At 39.7% G+C, this 20,600-nt stretch overlaps 1 protein-coding gene across 1 annotated transcript in view; it reads right to left on the bottom strand.

Annotated features, from left to right (window-relative positions):
• HAO1 (hydroxyacid oxidase 1) overlaps nt 1-20,600 on the bottom strand; it is a 46,185-nt gene that overhangs the window by 16,762 nt on the left and 8,823 nt on the right. The window contains exon 3 of the mRNA XM_047853971.1: nt 5,650-5,905. Within this exon, the coding sequence (XP_047709927.1) occupies nt 5,650-5,905 (256 nt within the window). The remainder of the gene's footprint in view (nt 1-5,649; nt 5,906-20,600) is intronic.

A 20,600-nucleotide genomic window follows, 5' to 3' on the forward strand; every position in this document is an offset into this window, starting at 1 on the left:
GACATTTTCTCAATAAGGATTGAACAGCTTGTCCTATAGACCATTGACTCAGTTGACCATTAAGGATCATAGAAAATTTCAACTTCATGAGAGTCTTACTGGTACCCATCTATTTGTTGAGATTTGGTTTGGATTTTAGCTGAAATACCTAGCTAGGCATTTCTTTTTATCAAACCATTTAGGGTTGTACATTTTATCACAGCCTTTGGTATTCTGTGCTCATCTTCATTTGAATTAAGCTAAGCTTTTGGTCTATAAACATACCCTTATTATGAAGACCTATTCCAGAATATTACCTAGAAATGGTATCAAGTGATATTAAATTCCGAACTTTTAAATAATATTGTTAATAAGAAAAAGGTTAGGTCTGTCTGTTCCACAGCAAGACCAGGGGGGAAAAGAAGAAAAACATCTGTATGTATATATACTCTGCATAGCACCCCACCCCCATCCCAAACAAGCTACAGTGTTTCAGCAGAGGCGGGGTGGAAGGGTGAAATGGATAGGAAAAAACAGAAACATGGATAAAATTATATAAATAACTGTTGTTATTCTTGGATGGTGAAATGCAGATCAACACTTGAATGAATGTTGCCTTACAGAAATTTCAGTGCACAATGAAGCCTTGTTGTTACTCTAAAACGTTGTTCAAAGCCAGAAGCCAAGAAAAAGTTTTCAGATATCTTGACAGAGACCCACGATGGAGTGTTTTACCAGTGCTTCTGAAGGAAACCTCCGTGAATACTATTTTTATTTGAATTATGACATATACACAAGAAACACTTAAAGTGGCTGCCGATAACCAAAGTGTTCCATTTCTCAAGGAAGGAGAGGAGCAACATCAAAGTAATAACACAATTACTTGGGACTTAATTCTCCAAATCCCACCCTGTTTAAATGACCCAAAAGCAAAGGAAAGAACTGGCTTTGTAAGAAACTCATTGTGCCTTGAATGCCTGAGAATATTATTTACTGTAAGTACTGATGGTGTGACATTAAAGACAAAGCTTTGTGTCTCCATGGTGGGAAACAAAATATAAAACAATAACCAGTAGAGCCCATGATATCTACACAATATGAAAGGGAGAGAGATTCATAATACATACAGAAATTTGTGCATAGGCCACTAGCTTTTAATGCTGGTTAGGAAAACATTTATATTGAGAACATAACCCTGCTAATTTCTTCCTCATTGTTCTGGGCAGTTAGAAGAAATGTTCAGGGCATGGATTTTAAGTTTGAGCTCAAATTCTTGTTCAATGTCTTAGTAGTCATGTTTCATTGGGTAAATCTCATGTAATCTAGTACATTTTCATTGATGGATTCAACATTACTTACTGAGCACCTGCTATATGTTTTAGATGTTTAGGAGATACCAGTAGGTTAGATAACCAAAAATACCTGGCCACGTAGGGTTGACATTCTAGCAAGGGGAGACAGAAAACAAACAACAAACGTAATCGATAAGTAATTTATGGAGTATGTTAGAACATAAGAGCTATGTAAAATTTTAAAAAAAGGTAAAGCAGAATAAGAGCGATGTGAGCTGGTAGAGGTTTAACTGAAAGTTTAAATATCATAATCAGACTTGGCCTCGCTGAGAAGGTACCTGGTAGAGGAAATCAGCAGAGCATTGTTATTGTATTTGTTTCCTGTTGCCGCTATAGCAAATGACTGCAAACCTTTAAAATGACACAGATGAGGATTTTATTTTTTCTTTTTTTAATTTTTTTTCCAACGTTTTTTATTTATTTTTGGGACAGAGAGAGACAGAGCATGAACGGGGGAGGGGCAGAGAGAGAGGGAGACACAGAATCGGAAACAGGCTCCAGGCTCCGAGCCATCAGCCCAGAGCCTGACGCAGGGCTCGAACTCACGGACCGCGAGATCGTGATCTGGCTGAAGTCGGACGCTTAACCGACTGCGCCACCCAGGCGCCCCCAGATGAGGATTTTAAAATAACACAGACTTATTATACTACATTTATGGAGGTCAGAAGTCCAAAATGTATCTCACTGGACTAAACTCAAGGTGTTGATAAGGCCGTTTTCCTTCCAGAGGCCCTAGAGAAAAATCTTTTCCTTTCCTTTTCCAGCTTGTAAACACCTACATGCCCTGACTTCTAATGACACCCTTCCAATTTCTGCTTCTATCATCATATCTCCTCTGACTTTTGACACTCCTGCTTCCCTAAGGACACTTTTAATTACATTAAGCCTACTGGAATAATCTAAGATAATCTTCCCATCTCAAGGTCCTTAACTTAATCACAAGCGCAAAATCCATTTTGCCATGTAACTTAACATATTCACAGGTTCCAGGGATTAGGACATGAATGTCTTTGGGAGGTTATTATTTTGTTTAACACAGTTACATTTTGAATATTTTCCTAACCAAAGAATTTAGAGGCTGTTGGCCCTGTATCAAGTTCTCCTTTGCAAATCTTTCTCTCCCCTTAACCCCACCCAGGATTCCCAAACGTACTGTATCTCCATTCTGATTTCTACTGTTTGTTTTTATTTGGGTTTTCCACTAGAAAGACATGTAGATCCATCCTTGATGTCAAAGTGTAAAAGAAGTGAGGAAGTTAGTTGTGCATGGATTTGAGGAAAGACATATAAGATGGAGAGAGGAGTCATTTCTGAGGCTGTAAGGCACCAACCAGCAAGCCTGGCATGTTGAAAGAACAGTAGGCAAGCCCATACAGCTGGGAAGAGTGAATGGAGGTGAGGGTGCCGGGTGATAAGGGAAAAGAGATAACGGGGTCCTGCTCCTGGGAAGCCCTGCAGGCCACTTTTATCATGACAGACCTGGGAAGATAGTGGCAATCTGATCTTCTTCCCTGTGATATGTTCTGGCTGGTGTGATTAATAAGTCCTTTTAGGGCTATAGGGCTATAATCAAATCACCAAAAGAATAGGTGTCATGATTTACCTTGATCTTAGTCAATGGCTGGAAATTTCTTTTCTTTTCTTTCAACTGCCTTGGTGCTGCACTAAAGAGCCAAATCTTTACTCAGGGTAAATGAACCATCTCCAGGGGGTAGAGAGAGGAAAAGGCCCCTGCCTCAAAGCCTGAGCAATCAATCTAGTGAACTGGCCCCATTCTTTGTTTCTTCCAAGAGCAGATGAGACTTCCCCTTATTCTCCCTCAGTTTCAGGAAGCTCCATGCCATTCATAATACACACATACATGTGTTTTGCATATAGACCAAGCAGAGACTACCAAACTCCTGAACTCTGGCTGGTCTCAGATGCCAAGAGTCGGGATCCTCCCCCACCCTGTTTACCCTTCCCCCTCTCCTCCCCAGCAGAGGAAGTAGCTAGGGCTGGAAGGAGCCACTGCTTTACAGACTCATTCTTCTCTGGATTTCCTGCCTCCCCCGCCTGCCAAACCTCACTTCTGAAAAGCCCGGCTTCACCTTCTATGAGTCAGGTCAGTTGCGGAAAAAAACCTGATTTCATATCAGGCTGTAACAGATGAGCTTTTTGGTTGTATGTGGCCTCAGGCGGAAGCCTGGGCCTCCCATTAGTGAGCTCTGCCTTCGACTGCTGAATGTGAGCTGCTGAGGAGTGGACCAGAGAGTGCTGGCCTGCCCCGAAGCCCAGGAGAACAAACAAGGCCAGTGTGCACTCCAGGGGCCCGGGGCACCAGGCTGTGGGGTGTTTCCTGTGTTCCCTGTAACCTGGATGTGTTGCTCATTATTTGATCATCTTCAGATGGGAGATGTGACAAGCTGGGGAGTCGTGGCCACTCCTGAGCACATGGACAGCTGAAAAGGGCCTTTGTCTCTTGGTCCTTCTAGTCATCTGGGCAGGAGCCCAGGAGCAAAGGACAAGGGGGAGAAAGCAAATCAACCCTCCTGCTCCTGACAGAGTGGCCCTGGCACCGAAGAAGCAAGCGATATCAGCCAGAATTAATTAACAAGTGTATACAGTAGGGTGTATAACACCTTAATGTATTATTTATTATTGTTGTTGTCAGTAGAAGTCGTTGTGAGGGGAGGAGAAAAAGGAATACCAAATTCTCTTTCAAATGGCCAAAGGGAAAATAACGTAGAATGTTTCCTGTCAGAAGCCTGAATACCGGGAAACTAATTATTTTAGAAAGTCTAATAAATAAGGTAATCAAAATAGAGAAGTAAGGTGAATACAGATTTCATATTAGGGAAATTTGAAGCCATCTACTTCTGATGGATTTGGCAAGAAGTGGGAATATGTCAGGACTTTTGTTTTTGTTTCTGTTCTCTTAGAAAGACAGAGTGTTTGGGTAACCCAGTGTCTGGGATACACGGAACAGGTTTATTGACAGCTCTGTCAAGGAGAGTACTTTCTCTTTCTGTCATTGGGTTATTGAAGGTACCACATACACAGACAATATCCTAAATCTGCCTAGAAGTAACACAGAGATAGCACCACACAGTTAATTTACATATCATTCAATGATGGCAAAATTTTATGCATGGTAGTTTATACTCAAATAGATATAGACACAGCAGAGCTACATAATAGTTCTGTGACACTCAGATAAGACTATACATGGACTTACGTGGTGGTTGAGATACATGTTACTCTATACCATATATGGAATTCCTACCTTTTAACGATCTTCTTGTCCTTATATGGAATGCTGATTTGATTTAGAATTTTTTGGATTTGGATCTTTTAGAAGTGTTCACTTCATATACAGACAGAGTAAGCAATGGCCCATTGTAAAATGAGGTCTAGGATCCTGGGAAGGAATCCTTTATCTTTTCACGTACTCTGATGGATGGATGCCTTGAAATCCCATCATCAAAATGTCCTCCATTAAAATGAATATTTTGATTCCTTTTCAGATAGCTTTATCCCTAAAAGCCATCAGTCACATATTGATATGAAAAAACCTAAGAGCAGATTTTGGCGGGAACTAGGGTAAGGAAAAAAACAAAGGGGAAAAAAAAGGCCTCCAGGTTAAAGAGATGAGGGTTCTTTCTCAATAAACTCCAGGAGTTCCTAGCTTTGACACAATATAAATCTAGTCTTAAAATATTACAGGGAAAAGGACAATTCCTTGCTAACAGACAGGCTAAATGACCTGATAAAACCATCACAGTTTAATTTTACATTACTAGATAAATTGGTTTTGCCTAGATAAGTGAGTGAGTGAATGAATGAATGAATCTTGACCCATTGATGAACCACAATGAAAGAGGAACATTGCTGAATAGAGTAGGAGATAGGGAATCAAACATGTGGTTTCTTTTGTCTCCATTCTTTTAGCTATTTAGTCTTAATAGACACGGGAAAAAGCTTTCTTTTTATCTTAATAGACATGGGAAAAAACCTTTGGAGATGGTACATGACAAAAATGAAGAGAATTAGAAGATCAGTTCAGGGGGCGCCTGGGTGGCGCAGTCGGTTAAGCATCGGACTTCAGCCAGGTCACGATCTCGCGGCCCGTGAGTTCGAGCCCCGCGTCGGGCTCTGGGCTGATGGCTCAGAGCCTGGAGCCTGTTTCCGATTCTGTGTCTCCCTCTCTCTCTGCCCCTCCCCCGTTCATGCTCTGTCTCTCTCTGTCCCAAAAATAAATAAATGTTGAAAAAAAAAATTAAAAAAAAAAAAAAAAAGATCAGTTCAGGAGCCGAGGTGATCAGAGACCCATGGTTACCTGAGTTGAGGTGGCAGCTTGAACCTATTACGCACATCGTCAAAGCGGTTCCCGAGGTAAGGAGTGTCCACTGTCAGAAATATGGCCTTGTAGCCCCTTTGTTCTGCCCGCTGCACTAGCTGCTTGGTGACCTCACGGTCCTTGTAGATGTACAGTTGCAGCCAGCGGAGTGCCTCGGGACTGGCCTCTGCCACTTCTTCAATTGAGGAAGTGGACCAGGAACTCAGCATCATCCCGGTTCCCAGTGACCTGCAGGCTGAGGAAGAAAGAAGATAAAGGCAAGCCCAGCATTCTTCCTCACTCCAAAGCCTTCAGGCTGTGGCTCAAGGGGGTGGAAACATCTACAAGAGCAATTTGGCAATAAGAAGTCAATTCTTTAAATAATTAGAAATATGCTTTCCTTTCTACACTCCGAATTGATCTTGAAGAGAAAAATGAGTCAAATAGCCAAAGATGTACTATGGGTAGGGATGAAAAAATTTGGAACAACCTGAATCTCCAACCTTAGGGGATTGGATACACTGCAGTACATATATAAAATGAAAGGTACACACCCATTAAAGGCAATATGTTTGTGGTGTTTAATTTTGTGTGTCAACTTGGCTAAGTGATGGTTTCCAGAATTTGCTCAAATACATCTGGTTGTTGCTGTGAAGGTATGTTTTAAGGAGACTAACGTTCAAATAGGTAGATTTTAAGTAAGGTAGATTACTCTCCATAAGGTGAATAGGAATCATCCAATCAATTGAAGGCTTTCCCTGAGGATTCTGTTAGCGGACTGCCTTCAGACCCAAACTGCAACATGAACTCTTCTGTAGGTCTCCAACCTGACAGCTTACCCTTTAGGTTTTAGACTTGCCAGGGTCCACAAATAAATCCCCCTACCTTTGCCTCTCTTTCTATGTACATATTCTGTTTCTATTACAGTTATAAAAGAATAATATTATTTGTGGATACAGAAAGAATTTCAAGATATATTTTTGAAAAGTCTACAAAATGACACATATAATTCCACATTTGTACCAGTGTGATTATTGGTTTATAAACCTAAACAAACTAATTGTTAATGAGAGGTTGGAGAGTTTAATTTTTTTCTTCGTTTTTAACTTTTTAACTTTTATCTTCAAACATTTTGTTGAGGGTGCATTCTCCCGTTTATGTTGTACTTTTTAATATTATAAAATATGTATGCTAGACATCCCAAGTACATAGCAGCTCCCTCACAACCTTTTAAGCAAGATATCAAGAAATGAGCACAGTGAAAGTGAAAAATAAGTAATAAATTAGATAGATTCACCTAACCAATAGTCTTAGAGAACTGGGAAGAACATGGGGGATAAGCTTTTCACCGAAAAAAGGGTAAAAGGCAGTAGAATTGGGGTCATCTTTAGTGGAGGAGAAACTGATACAATGTTTGTATGCCAAATACCAAACATGGCAAGAGACAATATGTCTCTAACCATATGTAAACTAATCATATGACCCTGGGTCATTCAACTTACCTGTGTGCCTGACATATATCAAATGGCAGTAAAAGTAGTTGTCCAAGTGACGCTCCTTGGGTGATGTTGAGATCAAGTGATGTGCTGTTTAAGATACGACTTTGAGAAGCTAAAATGCTTCCGTGCATTTTCAAATCTCCCTTCAGTGTTTGTGAAAACATAGTGTGCAAACATTCCCCCAGAATTTCTAGTTCAGTAGGTCTGAGATGAGGCCTGAGAATTTGCCTTTCCAACCAGTTCCCAAAGGTGCTGATGCTGCCAGTCCCCTGTACCACACTTTGAAATTTAAGTAGTAGCATTATCATTTGGTAGTAAAATTCTAAGTCCACACGGTAATAAAATGGATTTTGTTCTGGACAAATGTTACTTTTCCTATGGTAGGTGCTGTGTTCCTGTGGTTCAGGTGAGAGTTCAGATAAAGAAGACCTAAATTGGAGATTATCTTATCTGTGGGCAGCTAATTTGTTCCCTCCAAGTGTGCCTTGAGAATTGCTCTCAAGAGGCTCATGACTTGCAAAATATTGTCACAACCCACATCTTATTAAGTAATAACACATATGCACATCTAGACCATTGTCTGATTTTCATTAAGATTTATAAATATGGAAAATAGCTCCAGGTCATCTACTGCTGTTTGGAAGGAACACCAGGGAATGCTTACTGGGTCAGAATCCCCTAACCATCAATTTATCACAGAGAAAATATGCCCTGAAGAGGATGTGCTCTAAGGTTGCACAGAAATGGAGAGCTGAGTGGGATGAGGACCCAGCATGTCTGACTACTTCTGCAGGGCAATGATCTTTCTAGATAGAATTCTTAGATGCCCAAAAGACTCTCTGGTATCAAGCATAGATAAATGCGTTCTCCCAATTCTTCAGAGCCATCATCCCCAAAGGGAGTAGGTTTGCCATATCCCTGAAGGATGCTACCATGACAACAGCTCTGGGTAGGCATGGAAATGGAAACCAGGGTGTAGGGCTTGCCACATACTGCAGTACAGAGTGTAGCTACACAAAGGGGTTCAGCTAAGAGGACCATCAAATGATAGGACACCTTTTTGTAGTGTATACAAAGGCATCATGTCGGTGAGCGGCTCCTCTGTCAATAAAGATCAAGAATCCTCAAAAAGATCTTGAATTCATAAGAAATATCTACAGACACTCCACAAAGACCATTAAAATCGTTAAGCTATCAAATTTGCAAGAGGTGTTGACCTTCACAAACCTTTTGTCTAGTCCCCTTGGGTGGGTATGTCCAGAGAAAAGCAAGGCTAGTTCATGCCATCTATTTCCTGAGTCTACTGCTTTGATACTAATGGTTCCTGAAGCTGTTGGTGCTCAATGTTTATTTTTCAATGATTAAATCATATGGGGCTGAAGTTTTGAGAATCAGGGATCTTTAAACTTCTAAGTTACCAATGTTTCCAGCTGTAGGCATTTAATAAATATTTGGTGATTTTACTTCAGGAGAAAATGCTGAATGCAGAGAGAATTTCAGAGCCTGTGCTGACATACTACGAGTTGAGACTATATATTACTCCCAGGAGAGAACAGGAGCAAAACTTAGAAGGCTTCATGCTCCTTGGAACATATATTACTGTCCACTGTGATCCCCATTCACCTGTGATCATATGCTGTGATAAAAAAAAAAAAAGACAATTATGGATGAATTACACCTATGGTTTTCTTTTTTTTAAATTTTTTTTTCAACGTTTTTTATTTTATTTTTGGGACAGAGCGAGACAGAGCATGAACGGGGGAGGGGCAGAGAGAGAGGGAGACACAGAATCGGAAACAGGCTCCAGGCTCTGGGCCATCAGCCCAGAGCCCGACGCGGGGCTCGAACCCATGGACCATGAGATCGTGACCTGGCTGAAGTCGGACGCTTAACCGACTGCGCCACCCAGGCGCCCCTACATCTGTGGTTTTCAACACAGTTTTGTGTTGAATGAGATAGAGCACCCTGGGATTTTGCAAGGACCATTCAGAGAGACAATCACAACTTTGCCTGTTAAAATATTGAAACACTTCCATTCTAATTGGCAAATAACCATGGCTCTGAAGGAAATGACCCTCCTTCTTGAGTCCCTTCAATGTGGCATCATTCTCTTCTCTCCTCAAGGAATCCCTGGACCCCCACCCCTACAACCCAGAAATTCAAATGTTAACGCCTGGCAGGGCTGCTGGGCATCCAGAATGCTGTTAGAGCACTAGAAACCAGCATCTGAGCATCTCTTCTAATTGGTTAAAGTCTTTCGTTGTACTGGTTGCTAAATGTTTCAAATGTCATTTTTGCCTGATAAATAAAGAAAATACCCTTCTAGCCCACATTGCTCTTTGGGGACAAAAACTACAAGCTTTTTAATTTTATAAATCACTTGGCATAGTCAGACTTTGTTATAAAATTCTAATTAGAGTTATCCTAGTCCAGTGCATAAATGTTTTCGAAGCCCGCTTTCACTCCATATTAATTTTCTGCAATGAAACTCTGACCTGCTCTCAAAAGCAGCAACTGTTAGATTTCATTTTACAAGGGACAGTGGTTCACTTGCATGGAGCTGTGTGTCCAGCTTGCGGTGTAGCAACAGAAGACTCCAGCGTATGTTGCATTTTCATAACTCCTAGCAAAATGGAGATCACATCTGAGGTGGTAAAGACAAGGCCTGGCCCTTGCCCAAGATGAAAGTCCCTAATGTTGATCCAAGTCTAAAAGTCTTGGCTTTCATTATAGCCAGCATATCCTAGAGATACAATATCCAGGAGGATACACAATCAAGTAAACACTGATCCCATATGACATCCCACGACTCTGTTTCCTTACTTTCACTCACTCCCTCTTTTATCATCCCTAAGATATATTTTCAAGAATAAAAACCTAAACCTTTAATCCTCTAGATGTATTCGTATTTTAATTTTTTCCTTTTCTTTATTTAGAGACAGCAGTAATACATTATGCCATTGTTATAAAAAATGCATATGAGGGGTGCCTGGGTGGCTCAGTCTGTTAAGCGGCCAACTTCGGCTCAGGTCATGATCTCGCGGTCTGTGAGTTCGAGCCCCGCGTCGGGCTCTGTGCTGACAGCTCAGAGCCTGGTGCCTGTTTCAGATTCTGTGTCTCCCTCTTTCTGACCCTCCCCCGTTCATGCTCTGTCTCTCTCTGTCTCAACAATAAATAAACATTAAAATTTTTTTTTAAATGCATATGAGATACACACACACATATCACTAAAAGAGACATTAGTAAGGTTGTAGACATTAAAGCATCAAAGATAGGGGCACTTGAGTAGCTCAGTCGGTTAAGTGTCCAACTATGGATCAGGTCATGATCCCCCAGTTTGTGGGTTCGAGCCCCATGTCAGGCTCTGTGCTGACAACATGGAACCTGGAGCCCACTTCAAGTTTTGGGTCTCCTCTGTCTCTCTGTCTCTTTGTCTCTGTCTCTTTCTCTCTCTCTCTCTCTCTCTCTGCCTCTTCCCCACTCATGCTCTGTCTCTCTCTTTCTCTCTCTCTCTCAAAATAAACATTTAAAAAATTATAAAGCATTGAAGATAAAGCCCTGGAAATGACCTAGGTAATAATATGTATTTCTTGAAAAAACAACAAGCTATAATGGATTGAGAGTCAGAAAGCCTGGGCTACTGTCCCAGGCTGGCCATCCATGAGGCACACTTCATCTGCAAAATATCTGTAACCACAGCTGATATCTTGTCTGCTTCATAACACTGCTAGACAGTCAACACTGAGGTAAGGTTTGTGAACATTTTCTGTGTAAACTCTGAAGCCATGCAATTTTAAAGGGTTAAGTGAGAGAATGCCTAACACTACATGGGAAAAGAAGTCCTAGGTAGCCTTATAAACTCAGAATTTTGACAAGGACCTGGATTTCTTATCATTACTCATCATCTTCTCTACACCCAGCTTTTCCCAGCATTGGTTTTGATGATCAAGACACCCATTCCTCTTTGCAAAGAGAGTGTCAAAGAGAGTCCCTTAAACAAGAAAGCTCTCAAAGGAGAGAGGAATCTTTTCCAGCCAAGGAACTCCATGATAGGGCTGATATAAGAAGAGAATATCAAAGCAGATAATTCCTACATTCCCAGGGTGTACATTCCTTTGAAAAGCCAGGGACAAGACAACAGAAAATAATATGAGAGATGCAACAAAAACAAGACTTTCCCCACTCCCCACCTCTATCCCTTATCTGTCTACAGATTTCTGAGGAGAGTCTGCAGAGTAGATCTGAGAGGCTGTCAGCGTTTCCTTAGTAAGACAACAACAGCAATACCGGAAGAAATTCTCACTATATTTTTTATTTGCTTTATTTGCAATAAAATCATAAGTATAATAATATGGAAATAAATGCATTTAATATCATTGTTTACTATCACCCACAATCCCGTCCCTCCCACACTGGCTATGGGCCAGTGAAAAACATTTGTGCGTTCTGGTTAACAGAATAAAAGTTATCCTAGAACCCACCCACAACAAATTTCTTATTAGAGTGAAATCACATGCCCTAGTCTGGGGAAATGCTACAAGGGTCTTCAATAATCTGGTATAAGATTTGACCTTAGTCAAATGTAGTTCTGCCTCCCCAAACTGCCATTCAGTAGATCTAACTCAATTTCCTACACTATGGAACCTATAATCAACCACTGAGGTTTATTTACATCAACTCATCTTAGATATCAATGCAACCACTTCTGGAGTTGATACAAACCCTAAGCTCCAATGTACAGTGATTTAATTGGGCTAGAACAAGTAAGTAGCTTTGTAAAGTGGCATGAACTGGCAGAATCCCCTGTATGGCTAAGAAATGCAATTGTGCTTGTACATCTTGGCAGTGTTTTGCTTTCCGTCAAGCAAGCCTTAATAAAAGTGTTCATTTCTTATCTAGGAAATCTGGATGTAAAGTAGAGAAGACAGGAAGCCTTCTGTGGACTTAAATTTTAGGGGACACTAAGCCTACCTGTCCAAATTCTTTAATCCAAAACCACTTTGTACACATTCCTCTCCTTGGTTTTGAGTCACCCTGATATCAACAGGCTTTCAGAAGATCTTATAGGGTCTTCAGGTGGGAATGATATTCATGCTACATCCAACACTGTTTCATCTTTGAGGATTTAAACTACATCATTGGCTGGGAGCCACCAAAGACTTTCATTCTAGGCTCTGTCCAGTGCTTCTCTCAGATATACATAGAAATCATGTGATGATGTTCATAAAATTCAGATTCTGTAGTAGTTCTGGCGTGGGATGTGAAATCTAACATTTCTAACAAGATCCTGAGTGATGCTAATGCTTTTGTTTTGTGGACTATACTTTTAGAACAATGAGGTGGATATTTTCTTTCTCAAGGACTCATTCAAGTTAGTTGGATATAACTGATGGCATAAGTAAAGCTAGGACTTACAGCAAACTGACCAGTGGTGGTAGGGTGGGTAGTGTCTGGCTCCCAGCTTGCCAGTTGCCAGAAACATCTTGCCAATGAATCTGTCTGTCTTCTGCATTGTTGTCCCTTTGAGGAGGGCACAGGTAAATCTGCCACATTTTCTTATTTCTTATGCATTCATCCCTTACTAGTTTTAAAGTCAAGGAATAAATTGCATTATACCAACAGCCTCTTGGCACATTTAACCATTACTATATATATATATATATATATACACACACACACACACACACACACCATATATATATATATATACACACACACACACACACACACACACCATATATATATACCATATATATACCATATATATCATATACCATATACCATATATATATACCATATATATATATATATATATATACACCATATATATATATGGTAATGGTTAAATGTGCCAAGAGACTCATATATATACATAATATATACATATATATACATAATGTGCCAAGAGACTCATATATATACATATATATACACACATATATATGTATATATATACATATATACACATATATATATACATACATATATGTGTGTATATATATATATATATACACATATACCGAGAGAGAGAGAGAGAGAGAGAGAGCACGTGAGGGAGAGCACTCAAGCAGAGGAGAGGTGCAGGGGGAGGGAGGGAGAGAGAGAGAGAGAGAGAGAGAGAGAGAGAGAATCTTAAGCAGGCTCCATGCTCAGCATGAAGTCCAACTAGGGGCTCCATCCCATGACCCTGGGATCATGACCTGAGCCAGAATCAAGAGTGGATACTCAACCAGCTGAGCCACCAGGTGCCCCATCATCAGATGTATCTTAAAACCTTGCTTATCTAGGACTTTCCCAGCTTCCTAGATTTGGGGTTAGAAACAAATATTAACAACAAAATAAAAATAAAATTGAAGAAGATAAGAGAGAGGGAAGTTACTGAAAGATGAGATAGCTCACCAATTATAAAATAGCGTCCAAATGTTTAATGTATTGTCCAACAATCTTACACATATAGATAAGATGCTGAATCACCAAGTAAAACTAAAGCTTATCATGCTAGGCTTGACAGGGAGGGGAATTATAATACATTTGAGGATGATGTTCATCCACAGCTACCACCACCACCACCACAGAGGAAATTGTAAACTATTAGTTACCAATGGCAGTAAACGTCTATTATTTGAAACATTAATTCATGTGGGTCAATCATATTTCCAGATTAGAGCAGAATGGTTAAGCAATGTGCTACTTTGGGTCCAAGTTATTTCTTTGAAAATAGCTCTCTTTTATGGGAAAGGTGAGTTATGTTTCCAAAATTGTGTTTTTAAAGGAAAAAAGGATAACATGATTAAAGTGACTAAAGTTATTTTTAGGTGCATTTGATTAAAAAGCTCCTGCAAAACTTAGTCACCAAGACAGCTGTGCTGAAAATGTTGAGAAAACGCATTCTGTCCTCTGCACAGGAAGTCATTGTGCAATGGGGAAAATATGCAATGACAAAGTACCAAGCAGTTGTGTGGCTCAAAACTCAGGGTCTGACACACTAAGGTGTTTGCATAAATGTGCACCCTAACATCCACTGGGTGTGCCCACCTTTCTTCACACAGGAACTGCCATTTACAGAGTTGTTAAAGATGGAGTAAAAATTATTTATTGTCTGCACGTCTAAAATTACAATTTGAGATTACTTAGAAAAATAATGTTTTGAAACTTCCACTATAATTATGTGTGAAATACTTAGAAGTGGTCAAACAAATCTTAATTTATGATTTAGGGAACTTAAGCAATTTCAACACTGCCAAGAAAGGCCAGAAAACCAGATTTCATCTTTCCAGTGCTTTCAAGATGGTCCATTGTCTAAATCCGGAGCAGTTTAACCTTGAGTGATCACACTGTCACTAACTTTGAGAGCTCTTTTTGTCTGCATCGAAAGATTTTCAAGAAATAACTAGTCCCAATGACATCTGTGCCCTCCCTTTCTTGCTTCCACTGTGTCTCTGGGGTAGAACTCTGCATTAGACTAAAACATTAACTTTACTGTAATGATCCCCAGGTTATTATTCTGTCATTTTATTAAGTTGTCAGGTCCTGGCATATAACTGGCAGATCACATGGAGACCACACCATAGTGAGATGCCTTTTATGATGGTTTCAAGGCAGATCAAGCCTGCACTTGACCTCAATTAACCTCCCTCAGTATAACAACCTCGGTGTTGAAACACACACATGAGCCTCTGACTTCTGGATTATCATGCTTTAATGTCATCAGGCACACTTATAATTTGAGAAGAAGCAATCTCATGCTCTCAAGAAAGCTGCCCGATAGCTTAAATTCTGGTGCGAGATACTAAAAATCATACCACTTGATGTTGGTCTTTAATGTAGTGAGAGGCTAATTTTTTACTAGCTGTTTTTGATTGAAGTTTGTCCTACTGCAAAGTGGTTTCAATCCCGAATCTACCATTTCTTGGAAAATTTTTAGATATAAAATTTTGATATATCTATGCACATATATACATTTTATATATTTTGTATACCTATGTATATATATATAAAAAAGGTCCATAAGCTTTTAATATGTGTGAATGTATATATACGTATATGTGTGTGTGTCTATGCTTATGTGTTGTGTGTGAGTTGTGTGTGCGGAATGAGCATGTCCACTGAATTTTGATTGTGGGAAACATAAAATTGAGCTGAAATAGGTTGAAAATAAAGGTGAGAATTGATTGATTTTTACTACAATGAAGCAAAGAGGTATTCTCTCCCAAGTGTTTAATGATATAATTTGGACAAAGTTTTAGTGAACTGTCCTTCCTTCTTATTCCTCCTTAGTTTTGTTAATGGATTAAGACAAATAACTGGATCAAACTCTAGAGGGCAGATTGCTGTTCAAGCCCCATCTTGATCATGGGCCAGCCCTAGACTTTGGTCAAGGGCGTCCTTCTCCTCCACTGTCAAATGAGGGGAATGATAAATGATAATTACATCACAGGTCTATTGTGAGGATTAATGATGGGGCTGTAAAGTCCAGTATCTGGTGCATAAAAGGCACTCACTCACTTCAGGGGAAAAAAAAAGCTTCATAAAGAAATCTCATGCTTTCCTGTATTTAGGTAAAATTAAGAATAATGGGATATTTTCCTCATAGGTATGCTGAAATGTATATCTGCTCGGTCACCTAGTACAACACATAAATATATAAATCAATAAAGCTTTCAAAAATATATCATTTGGGTCTGGAGCAAAGGAAATGACAATTTTTCTTGCTGAATGGTCTTTCACTCAATGTCGAAATCGATCACTTAATCTCGGAAAATCCAGAAAATTCAACAGCTAAAGCTCTCACCTATGCCCTAATTCAGTTCTTTGGGGTCTGTATGGCTCTTTGTGCTACTCCCCCCATCTCTTCCACCTGCATCTTAATAGGTGGTCAAGTCATAGCCAAGTCCCAAAACTTCACTTTGGAATGTTCTAGCCTTTTAGGCTCAAAAAGAAAGTGTTTAGAGTTAATGGTTTTATGGCCTATCAAATCCTGTGTGGTAGCCTCTAATTGCATCCAGGGGCAGGAATTTCTTTTAAAATCTTTTTTTCTTTTCTTTTCTTTTCTTTTTTTTTTTTTTTTTGACACTTTACTAAGAATTTGCTAATATGCTGAGCATTCCTAGAACGCCTTAGGTGGCTTTAATTTCTCTCTATTTGAGGTCCTGGCACTCCCTCATGTGGCGCGTGGACATATAACAGTCAGAAGCAAAGGGATGAATTAGTAACTCAATCTCCTCCTTCCTCTTGATTTCTCATGTTTAAATGATGCAAAGGAGCTAATGTAGTTCCATGGAGGCTGAAATAAAATTTCATTACAGCCACTGTGCATAAAACCAGAGAGATTTCTATGATAATGTCCTAAAAGCCTCTGTGGCATAGTAAGCATTTTGTTAATTTGCTCTGTGAGAAGTCAGAGATGTTTTACTTCTCTTGCAAGATGGAAATTTCACCTAATGAGACTACCTGTTTTATATTACACTAGCATTTATATTTATCATTGATATTTCTTTCACTACTTTAACTATTTGTAGAAATGATTCTGTAATCATCCCTGAAGCTCATAAGAGGAATAAAACATAAATCAAAAACCAATCTAATAGGGTTTCAGATGGATGCGCTGTTTATGAGTAGAGGTGTTTATATGGCTCCTTAAATATTATAAGAATTGTCAATTATTAAAATGTTAACTAAATCATCTACTGCAATAAATCCCTTATTCATAACACAATGCATGACAAACTGCTCTCCACTCAGTGTTTCTTGGTTAGTTTCCTTCCATCTTAAAAGATTTTTAGGAGTTTTAATTTTTGCTTAAAATTCAAGCCCCTTTATTTATGCTCCTGAGTTTTGCTGAAGGCTCATATTTCCTAATAAGTTTCATATTCGGTGGCTTAGTCCATCCTCTCAAAATCAAAGGGATAAAACTATAAAAACATAGAATGCAGTTAATATTTGCATAATTAACATATTTGCAAAACATAATTGCAGTTAATATTCTGAGACTATAACATAGAGTTTGCCTTAGGCTTCTTGCTGTAGTTAATGATACTTGGAAATATCAGTCACTGATCAGGATCTTATACACAGCATTGAGAAAGTGATTAATATCCCTGAACAAGGTATTTAACCTCTGCAAGCCTCAGTTTCCACAACCACAGGAATTGGAAAAAGATCCTTAGAGTTTTGGGACTCCTGGATGGCTCAGTCAGTTAAGTGTCTGACTCTTGATTTCAGCTCCGGTCATGATCCTGTGGTCGGTGAGTTTGAGTCCCAAATCGGTCTCTGTGCTGACGGTGTGGAGCCTACTTGGGTTCTGCCCTGTCTCTCTGCCCCTCCCTGCTCACGCTCTTTTTCTCTCTCTCAAAATAAATAAATAAACATTAAAAAAAGAAGATCTTTAGAGTTTTACACTCATGTTTTAAGATGGGTAAGACATAGATAAGTTAATAAATGCAAATTGCCTGGCATACGTGAATTGCCAAATAAATGTTGGCTATCATCATTTTTCACAACAGTTAATTTCTGTGGCATTTATTAAGCATCTATTTGTATTTTCAGCAAGAGCCGGAAATATATATGTCTATTTGCTTTCCTCTATCCCAAGAATGCAGCTATGAGAAATGAAAAGCAATCACATATAAATGCTCACTCCACCGTCTACACTCTCCAGGGCTGGCACAGGAGGAAGGAGGTAGAGGATAAGGGTGGGATTTCAGAAGAACAGTTCTCTACCTTGAATGGCTTCTCTAGTTCATGAAATCTTAAAGAAGGACAGAACCATTCATTTCTAACCTGAAAAAAAAAATGGTAAAATCATCTTCCTGTTAGGAATTTTCTGGTTTGGGTTTTTTAGTTTTCTCATTGTAGAGATTTTGTCTGCATTCTTGGCTTCACAGCAGAACTCTTTTTTTTAACTGTCTTTTTGAACCCCAACATGCAACACAAGTAGCTCCATGGTTGGTGACACACCTCACTTCCCCAAGACTCTTGGGAACAATCCCAACCTCTTTGGGACATGATACGCAAACCGCTGATCTTGCTTAAGCAGCTGACTTTATCAGTGAGGAAACGTAATCCTCCTAGAGAGTGAAAATGGCCTGCTACAGAAGTGAAACTAGTTAGTGGTGAATTCCACATAAATCAGATGTCCCAGACTGACAGCCCAGGGGACAGTTGTAGCCCGCAAAAGTATTTGCTTTGGCCCACACATTACTGCCCCAAACAGTGTTTTAGAGAATTTTTGATTTATTTGCCAACATTTAAAAACCAGGAGATTACACATAAAAATCAAGGGTTTTGGCTTCTCTTAAAGTTTTTGGAGATTTGGCAGCCCAACATCCTCAATCCCTTGGGGCAGTAGTTAGCTAGCACTAAAATGTGGCTGCCCCCCTCTATGGAACCTGCAATCTCAGGTTTGCTACAGTCTCCACCATCAAGCCTGCATTGTTGTTTTCCTAACTTCATCCCTCTCTGGGTATTTATGTTACCAATCTGACCCTTAAAGTCATTTTTGAGGTCCCTGCATAAAGCTTAAATTAAAAATATCTTTAGCAAAGTAAAAAGAGCAACTTTCATTCCCACTAAAGTGTAAATGGAGTGTACTTTTATTTAAGTTTTTTTTTAATTTTTATTTATTTTGAGAGAGAGAGAGAAAGCTTGGGAGGCACAGAGAGAGAGGGAGACAGAATCCCAACCAGGCTCCACGCTGTCAGCACAGAGTCCGATGTGGGGCTCAAACTCAAAAATCCTGAGATCATGACCTGAGCCCAAATCAGGAGTTGGACGCTTAACTGACTGAGCCACCCAGGCACCCCGGGAGTATACTTTTCTGAAAGTAAGTTTTTTAATATGTGGAAGACATTTTTGGGACTCTGAGGGGCAAATAAAAAGTGCACCCCATTTTGGGAAGCTTTTCCTAGCATTATTCTCAGGTAATTTTCAAAGGACCCCTAGAAGTAAGAGCTCTTATTCAACTAAGGTTGTCAGATACAGCAAATAAACATATAGGATGACCCAGTTACAAATGACTTGCTGTTTATCTGAAATTCAAATGCAACTGGTTCCCTGCATTTTATTTGGTAACCTTATATTCACTGCCATTTTGAAAACGAAGAAAGAGTAGCTCCATTGGTCACTCTACAACCACAAAGCTGTATAAGAAAATAGAGCTCCATTCTCAGGCCCAGTTATACTGGGGATGTGCTCCACAGTGGTGTAAAGAAAGCCCAAAAGACCCTTTAAGCAAGGTGCTGTGAAGTCTAGAGAGCCAATTGAGAAGGCAAGATTGTGGTACTGTGGCAGCTTTGAGAACTTTCTGGATGTCCATTCTAATTATTCAAGCCTGATCATTCCCTGGAGATTTGAATGGTCCTCACCTTGATTTGCATTCTTCCAGGAGCCAACAATGAGGCAAAGATATGAGTGCAAGTCTTTTATTTGGGAATAATCACAAGGTGAGTTGAAGAATAGGAAAGTGAAAGAAGGAAGAGAAGGCAGTCAAGGAAGGGTGTGTTAATGGGAAGGTAACCCCCAACCCACCCATCTATCAGCTCCTGTTGCCAGAGAAAATACAGGCAAAAAGTTGCAAGTTCTTATAAAAATGATAAGTAACAAGGGGATATAACCTGAACACCAACAGCATCTGCTCCAGGTACATATACTTTCTTTCCTTCCAAGTAACCTATCCATCTCACAACCCAAACATACCAACCAAGGAGTACTCTTGGTTATGGGGGGATCACCATTGTCTTTCAGGGTTAATTTAAGGATACATTTTTATTTTTAATTTTTTACACTTTTTTAAAGTTTATGTGCATATTTCTGAGAAAGAGAGAGCATAAGCAGGGGAGGGGCAGAGAGAGAGAGAGAGAGGAAGACACAGAATCCGAAACAGGCTCCAGGCTCTGAGCTGTCAGCGCAGAGCCCTACACTGGGCTCAAACTTACCAACGATGAGATCATGAACTGAGCCATAGGTGGACACTTAACAGACTGAGCTACCTAGGCACCCCCAGGGTTAATTTAAATATTAAATAAATCATCAATCCATAGATGGTAATTGGACCATAGAAAAAAACCTTAGGAATGTCAAAATCCTTACAGGAGATTTCTACTACAAATCTAGATCTAAACTGTGATATCACTGCCCTCACAACAACCTGATCCAGGGTCTTAGATTCTCAAGGGCATTGTGTGTAACATGTCATTGCCAGTTACTCTGTGTCCTCAGTGTCACGACATCCTCTTCGTTCTTACTGTTCCACCCTGTCCCAATGTTTATCATGTATCTCACTCCCCTGGGGGGGGGGCTGCTTTGCATGTGCATAACGTGATAAATCAGTTATTTTTAGGGAATTGTAACTGACAGATAAATGGGCTTCTTCTCATGACATTTTATGGGATTTTCTGGAAATTAAAAGCAGTACAGGGAGGTAAGGAGCCACGACTCTTCAGCCAGGCTGTCTAG

The sequence above is a fragment of the Prionailurus viverrinus genome, chromosome A3 (assembly GCF_022837055.1).
Source record: "Prionailurus viverrinus isolate Anna chromosome A3, UM_Priviv_1.0, whole genome shotgun sequence".
In the NCBI taxonomy this organism is placed as follows: Eukaryota; Metazoa; Chordata; class Mammalia; order Carnivora; family Felidae; genus Prionailurus; species Prionailurus viverrinus.